At 24.3% G+C, this 8,209-nt stretch overlaps 1 protein-coding gene across 1 annotated transcript; it reads left to right on the top strand.

Annotated features, from left to right (window-relative positions):
- The first annotated feature begins 121 nt into the window (after positions 1-121).
- On the top strand, positions 122-7,232 carry LOC114130006 (cap-specific mRNA (nucleoside-2'-O-)-methyltransferase 2-like). Its single transcript, XM_050197633.1, has 11 exons — positions 122-1,378; positions 3,848-4,168; positions 4,232-4,432; positions 4,497-4,608; positions 4,674-4,886; positions 4,952-5,211; positions 5,292-5,474; positions 5,613-5,770; positions 5,856-6,096; positions 6,173-6,365; positions 6,448-7,232. The coding sequence occupies exons 1-11, from the start codon at positions 1,145-1,147 to the stop codon at positions 6,537-6,539; spliced, it is 2,208 nt and encodes a 735-aa protein (XP_050053590.1). The 5' UTR covers positions 122-1,144; the 3' UTR covers positions 6,540-7,232.
- Positions 7,233-8,209: the final 977 nt, after the last annotated feature.

Below are 8,209 nucleotides of genomic sequence, written 5' to 3'. Positions count from 1 at the left end.
AACAAAAAAGCTTGAAAATGTATTATAAGATCTTATAATATACCTTATTTGTTCATACATAAAAATTTAAAATTACTAAAAGTACAAAAGTGCCAAATTTTGTATTTGTGGTTCAAATTTTGACAAAATCACGAAAATTACTAATTATTTTCTTAAACAAATCTAAAAATTTCAAAATTACAAATTATCATATTAAATTTGTAATATACCTACTAATAATTGAAAAATATATACAATGCCACATGTACGTTACATAACTATATACAACACGTCTAGTTGTCAACTACCTATATCCGTAGACCTTATACTCAGTAAAAGGTCTATGCCTATATCTAAATAAATAACAAATTATCAAAACAACAAAATATGTTGATATTTTATTTTTCTAGCCCATTTGTCAGTATAATATGTTAACCCGCATCCGTCATCGTCAGCTGGGGTCAGGTAACAAGTAACAATATAATATATAATATGTACTATATCCGGCGTGTTTAACAACCAAACAGGTCTATAAAGTCTATGGTAACAACATTACATTTACAACAGGCAACAATTAATAATTTAATTTTCTGCTGTTTATAATAAGTAGGTATTATAAAATTAATTTAATTAATATATTCTAAATACCTATCCAAACATACTATATATATACTACCACCACGATTTAAGATATATAGATATATATAAGGTATATCTTAAATCGTGACTACCACCAACACTAACTAACTATAAGATAGCCAGTGCCACTAGATGATAAAAATAAATGCCGATAATGACACACACGGCACACAGTTTTAGAAAATAGCGCGCACGAGACACGACATCATATTTGATAACAGTAGAAAGCTGTTATCATTGAGAAAATCAGGCCAATGACCAATCTACTAATCTATTCTAGTATTCACTATTCTCTCAATCAGAATATAATATTATATTTTCTATGTTTTCGACGTAATCGACGTTTAAAGGCTTTGATGTTCCAAGTTGTAACTCGAAATTGACTAATTGTAATACTCTAATGCTCGTTAATAGGAATTACAATGTAATATCGATTGCCATTAAGTATTTTATGTTCTATATTAATTATCGTCCATTATAAATAACTTTCAAGTACGAGTAAATTATTGTTTGAATTCTACGAGCAATGCAAACTAAAATGGACAAAACCGAAGATTCGTTTAATAACAATTACACTGCTTACGAATACTCAAAAGAAGATGGGATCAGGGACAAGAAACACTACAATGGTTACCAGCACAAATCATCTCAATATGACGAAGTTGTAGCTCAATTGTTTTCTAAGCAATTTTGTATTCCAAATCAAAGCAAATGGAAACTTCCTGACCCAGACACCATGCTGAGTCACTGTACATGGGAGGTAATCTAAAACATTAAGTTCCATTTTAAACACTTATATTATCTTATATATAAATAAATAAATAAAATATATTATATTAATACCTACCTAAATTAATCAATATCTGACACCTAAATGTTAACTGGTATATGAAAATGAAAGGCATTATGTATAATAATCTTTATAATAATTTAATAGATACAAAATAAATACCTATTATATTTAATACTTATTACCTATTGTTTTGGAAATTTAAAAATTATTAGAATAGGTAATTATATTTTTCATAAATTGTTTTTGTCCTAAGAGGATTATAATTTTTTCTAATTACATAATAAATAATGAAAATTAAGTATTTATTTTTTGTTTACTAGGAAAAAATATATAACCTAGACTATTTAGTAAATTGTCTTTAAAATATATAAGGTACTGTAAAATGTATGAATGTATGTTTTGACTAATGTCAAAATACCAGATCATAATTTTAAATTAGACTATTAGACTTGTTATCTAGAAAACGATAAAACATAAATATTACAATAACAATATGATATACAATAATTTGTCAGGAGCATCTTCAGATCAATTCCATGGGGGGGGGGGGATTTTTAATTTTACGTATCACTTTGGTAAACAAAAACTTAAACCTATAATATTATGTTGGCTGTAATTTCAACTTATACAGTTATACCTATTAGCTTTAAATATTGCACATATTATACTGTGCAGATGCAGTAAAATAGTGCTTAAAATTTAAAAATAAAATATAATAACAATAGTAATTGAAAAAAAATATTTACTTATTTATTTTTTAATAGTAAAAATAGTTATCAGTAATAGTTGATGTTAAAAAACAAAGTCCAAAACTCTATTGGAAACAGCAAACCGGTTAATGATATTGTCTATATTAATATTTTCATTTCTATGTATATTTAAAAGTGCTCATCCAGTCAGCTTCTGCTCACTCATTCTGCTTCTTAACCAACTTTTTAATCTAATAAACAATACACCAAAGCAATAATAACTAATAAGCATAAAGCATAAGTAATAAGCAGTAATTAATTAATTTACTTAAATACTTTAACATTTAAGTTTGTAAATAAAATAAATGCTTATAAATGAATAATTGATTTTCTGTAATTAATATTAAAGTATAGTGTGTAGGCAATGAAAGAAAAGTAAAACTGTTAGACATTTTTAGTATTTAACTTAATTTTTCCATAGTTCAAACTTCAACTCGGATTTCTTTTAATCTGATAAAACAATTACTTCCTTATATATATATTTTTAACTATTTTGATAGATCAGGATCATATATTAATTTACCTGTATACTCTGAACTGTTATACACTGAATCACCTGAGATTTTTGTTTGTTTTTCAAGTTTGAAATAGTTGAAATAAATAGTTCTTATATCATATAAGATAATATTATATATTTATTATTTATTTTATATTTCAAATTTTTATTGTAATTGCAAAATATTAAAGGGCCCCATTGCCGAAATACGGAAGAGGGGCCTACCGGGAAATGCCCGGTTTCCCAGTAGACCTATCTGCCCATGGTAGAGGCGATCGCTTCCTTTGCCCCCCTCAGGGATGCGCCTGTAATTTGTAGCTATTATTAAATTTACTCACTGACAATATATTGTAAATGATTAATATATCCATGTATCTATTTGAAAGACAATATTCACAGTTTCTTGATTTTTGAACTCATATATTACTAAATAATATCACTACTTCAATCATTATTTATAGGTATTGGTAAACCTAAAAATCTCCAAGGGGTCAACTTTACATACTTTAAAAATATTCTTTACATATAATTAGATTAAATTATTATTTGGTATATACCTATCTGTATTTTTATGAAAATGTATTTTTAACAAGTTAATTTTTCTATTATTGAGGACATACAGACTTAATTGAAACAAAATACTACTTTTTTTAAATTTCGAACCAAGGTTTAATACAACGTAATTATAATTTTATCATGTTTATATTTTAAATTACATTTTTAAGCAAGAATAATCAATCAAAGTTGGAATTTTGTATTTTGTAGTGGAGATAATACTTTATAAATCTTGTTATTAAGTACTTATTTTATTATTCTTAAAATGAGTACCTATGTTATTTTAAAATATGATGTTTCAAAATTGATTATGAGGTAATTTTGATTTAGGCTTCAAAGTATTAACATTTATTTTAAAATTGATCAGATTATGGAAAAATGGAAAACACTTAAGTATTTAAGATTGTGAATTCCTCAATAGTTTGAATTACATGGTACTAACATTAATGTATTAGGTAGATTTATATATTTTTTATTTGCACTCAAGATTGTAATAATATTGTTTGATAGTTTGAAAGCTTATAAAATAATAATATCAAGTAATAAACGAAAAACTATTAAACTTTTATATACTTATCTAATTGTTACGTAAAATATACCTTCTAAGCATAATTTTTTTTTTTTTTTTTTTTTTAGTTACCAGATTTTATACATTTAAAAAAATCTCTTAATTCAGTCAAGGATAAACTTGATGATTTTAACTTAGCTGAGTGGCATAAAAATACAAAACAAACAAATCCAGCTGGTAAAGTCATATCTAAAGTTAGAGGAATTGGACATCCAGAATTATTGACTGGGGCTTGGTTGAAGTTTTTTGAACTATTAAATGACTATGAACTAATACCGCAAAAAAGTATTGAAAATGGTAAATTGAACAGTGTACATTTATGTGAAGCACCAGGTGGTTTTATTTCTGCTCTCAATCATTTTATTGCTAGCCAAGAAATAGATGTTAAAGTAAGTAATTCTAATTGGTTTTAATAATCATTTTATTTAATTAATTTTCTTTCTCCATCCAAGTGGGATTGGGTAGGAGTTTCATTAAATCCATATCATGAAGGAAACGGTAATCCTGATTTAATAAATGATGATAGATTCATGTTATTTACAATAAGCCATTGGTTTTTTGGTAAGGATCATACTGGTGATATTTTCCAAAAAAACTTCTACAAAGATTTATATGCCTATGTTAAAAACCGTTTTGGCGAAGAAGCAAATTTGGTAAATAAAACATTTATTTATTGGTTTGTTTATTATTTTAAATATTTATTTTTATAATCATCAGGTTACAGCAGATGGAAGTATGGACTGTCAAAATAATCCTGATGAACAAGAAAACGTAGTAATGAGACTTCATATAGTTGAAACTATGGCCGCCTTAATGATACTTCAAGAAGGTTGTATTAATATTAAATATATTTATGAAATTTTGTTTTGATAATGTTTTTGAAAAAAAATTTAGGTGGTACTTTTGTTCTAAAAATGTTCACTATGTTTGAATGTAATTCTTTATGTCGAATATATTTATTATGCTGTGCTTTTGATTCAGTAAAAATAAAAAAACCAGTTACTAGTAAACAAGGAAATTCTGAAGTTTATATTGTATGTTGTGGATACAAGGGCTTACAACATGTGGAACCCTGGATTCATAAATATTTTGCAACTATTGATCGTAGTATGTTTTATTAAAAACTATAAATGTTGTTTCATATCTACATGTGATTTATTTTATCATTTTAGCTGTGTCTGATTATTGTTTGTTTCCATTAAAAGAATTGCCTAAAACTTTCTTATCATCCATGTATAACTGTTCAAAATACTTTAGTGAACTACAAATGCAAATTATTGAAAACAATATAGAACGATTTATAAAAAAAATTGAAAATGACACTAAATACTTAACTGATTTACAATATTGGGTTGCTAAAACATATGTTCAGAAATATAGAGTAAAACCAATTGACCCATCACAGGAAATAGTTGGACAAAATAAACTTCAGGTAAAAATAAAAAATTAAATGATGAAATTTATATTTTGTTTATTTATTTTATTATTACTAAATTGTTTTAAATTAAATAGAGTTTTCAGTATGATTTGCCAAAAGTTTCTACGAAATTAGTCATGGATTATTCATTTTCTGAAAAACAGCGTAGGATAGAATATCAAGCATCAGATGAAGCAAAGTTACTTCAAGATGAAGTGAATATGTTTAAACAATATCAATGGCAGTATGAATCATCAGTTTTGTGGTTTACTGCAGAGGTTAATTTCATAATTTGATTTTATATTAATATTATATACTATAGTAAAATAGTAAAAATAATTATTTTGTGATGAAATAATATTAATTTTGTGTCCTTAGCAAATTGAATTATTTAAACTTTTGATTTTTTCACACAGGATGCCAAAATTCTCTTATCTGATTTTAATATACAAATGGGTAAACCTATTTCTGTGATACGTAACTCTAAATTTTGTGTGAATACACTAATCGACTATAGTAACCGAGCAAGATCATTATTTACTATTCCAATTGAGGATAATATTAAGCGTAGAGAGTTAGTAATAAATTTGTTTTAATTTACAACTAAAATTATTTTCAAACTTTTTATTTTAATATGAAATATTCTTTATGCATTACAGTTACTTTTGGCTTCAAATTCCAAGACAGTCTATTAATGGACAGTTAATTGTTTGTGACCTAACATCGATATATATTAGTGATTGTATCAATAATAATAGAAAACAACATGATTCTTTGATTGCTATCTTAGAGTCATTTGAAAAACTTCAAACTTCTGATAGCTTATTAGTAATCGGATATCCGTTGCTTACTCAAGTGAATGTTGGTGTTTTCTTTATACTTCTTAATATGTTCCTAAAGGTATTTAAAATTCACTCAATAATAATTTCCGTTTTAGCTAAATATTTTAATTGCATTGTTTTATGTTCTATTTTAGACTGGTATGATGAAACCTGACGAAATGGGTCATGCTTTTGTGTTTTGCTCAAAAGTTAATGATAAACATGTAGATGAATTAATAACTCTTTTAATGAAATTAAAAGAGTATATTAAAGATCCTAGTATCATAGATATAGTTGAAAAACAAGAACAATCTTTGATATCATTCTTTCCAATTCAGAAACTTATGTGTAAGTTATATTTTTTTATATCATTAAATTATTAAACATGTTAATAACTGGAATAACTCAACAATATATATGTATATTTCAGTTCAACCTATTTATAAAGACATTGTTACTGTTAATTGTTTGGTTATAATCAATGAAGTGAAAAAAGCTGTTTGTTCTTATTTGCAACAATAATGTAAAATTTGTAATCACAAAAAGATTAATTTACCTAATGTATTATTTTGTTTAAATTTTACATAATTTAAAATGTATAGTCCACTAAAAAATATAGATATTTTGTGATAATTATTTTTTAAATTAATATTATATAATATATTAATATTGTTATTATGTTTCATTAACATATTAATTATTTATTTATTTATTTATTTATACTCAACTTATTTTACAAATATGTTCTAAAGTATGTTTGAGAAATAATTTAAATACCATTATGTACCAATGAATATATTTTTCTTATATTTTGTAATGTACTAATCAAATCTAAATAGCATATTGTGATTATTTTTGGAAAAGACTGATGGTTGAGATATTTTAAGTCATTAATTAATTCTAGCATAAACATATTAAAAACATATTACATACATATATGTATACAATAATTTAATATTATGTGTATTAATGTAATTTGTTAACCATTTACAAAATTATGAAAAAAAACCAAAGCAATTTAGTTGCATTCCATTCCAGTGTTGACTGTTTTTTTTATTAGATGAAATTGTTTTTTATTCTAATTTTATTTTATAAAATGTTATATGTGTATAGAATATTGATATTTAACATTATATTTGTTATAAATATACCTTGTATTATTAATGTTATTAAATTGATATTTTAAGGTATTAAATAATTTTTTAATGTTTTTAATGATGTGTCTTGTGTTTTATTTGATTATTTTATCAATAATAGATTTTTCATTTTGATTATCTTGATTCCCCAAGTATATAGGGGATAAAGATATTATTTTTTCGATTTATAACAATAATAATGTGTAATGTAAAATTGTAAATCAATACACTTTTAATTTGTATAAATACATAAGGTATTTGTTTTAAAATATTTACATCAGTTTTAGGAGTGTTAGCCGTTGGGATATAACTTGTAATATTGCAAATTTTTATCAACAATTTTACGGGGCACAAGTAACATGCAGCAATTAAATTAATTTATCTAAAATATAAAAGTAGATAGGCGCCTGATAGATAGGGAATCAGTTTTTTAATTATTTTTCGTAAGTTAAGATTTATCATAGAATTAAAATTTCAATTTAAAGTGGGTATAAATAAATGTAATGATAACTATAAAGTCTTAATTATAAAGTATAATGATATACAATTTTATAAAGTCATGAAGACTGTTACAGATCTGATGTCCCCTACTAGTCTACACTCTATAACAGTCTACAATAATATAGTAGAGTGTTGAACGGATGTTTTTTAATAAACCTAACTTATTTATACATTTATTTTTATTATTTATGTGATGTGTGTGGAGTATAAAGCAGTTGGTTAATCAAATTAATAAATTATTATTAATTAAGTAATAAAAATCTAAAATGTAAACAAAAAAAAAGTGTAATATATTATTTTACTTACATAGTATTTACTCAATACTGTTGAAAATATCTTGAATAAATTATAAAACAATAATTCAGTAGGGCGACTAGAAAAAAAATTCGGAGAGGGTTACATTATTACAACAAACATAAATATATATATTATACATAAGATATAATACTACATGGTTAATAATTTAAAATATTACATAAGTAATGTTAATATATACACTGTATAAATTTCTCAATTATTATAAATCACAAGTATTAAAATAACAGGTAATCAGAA

This window comes from Aphis gossypii, chromosome 1 (genome assembly GCF_020184175.1).
Source record: "Aphis gossypii isolate Hap1 chromosome 1, ASM2018417v2, whole genome shotgun sequence".
Taxonomy (NCBI): Eukaryota; Metazoa; Arthropoda; class Insecta; order Hemiptera; family Aphididae; genus Aphis; species Aphis gossypii.
This window is presented reverse-complemented; position numbering and strand designations above follow the sequence as displayed.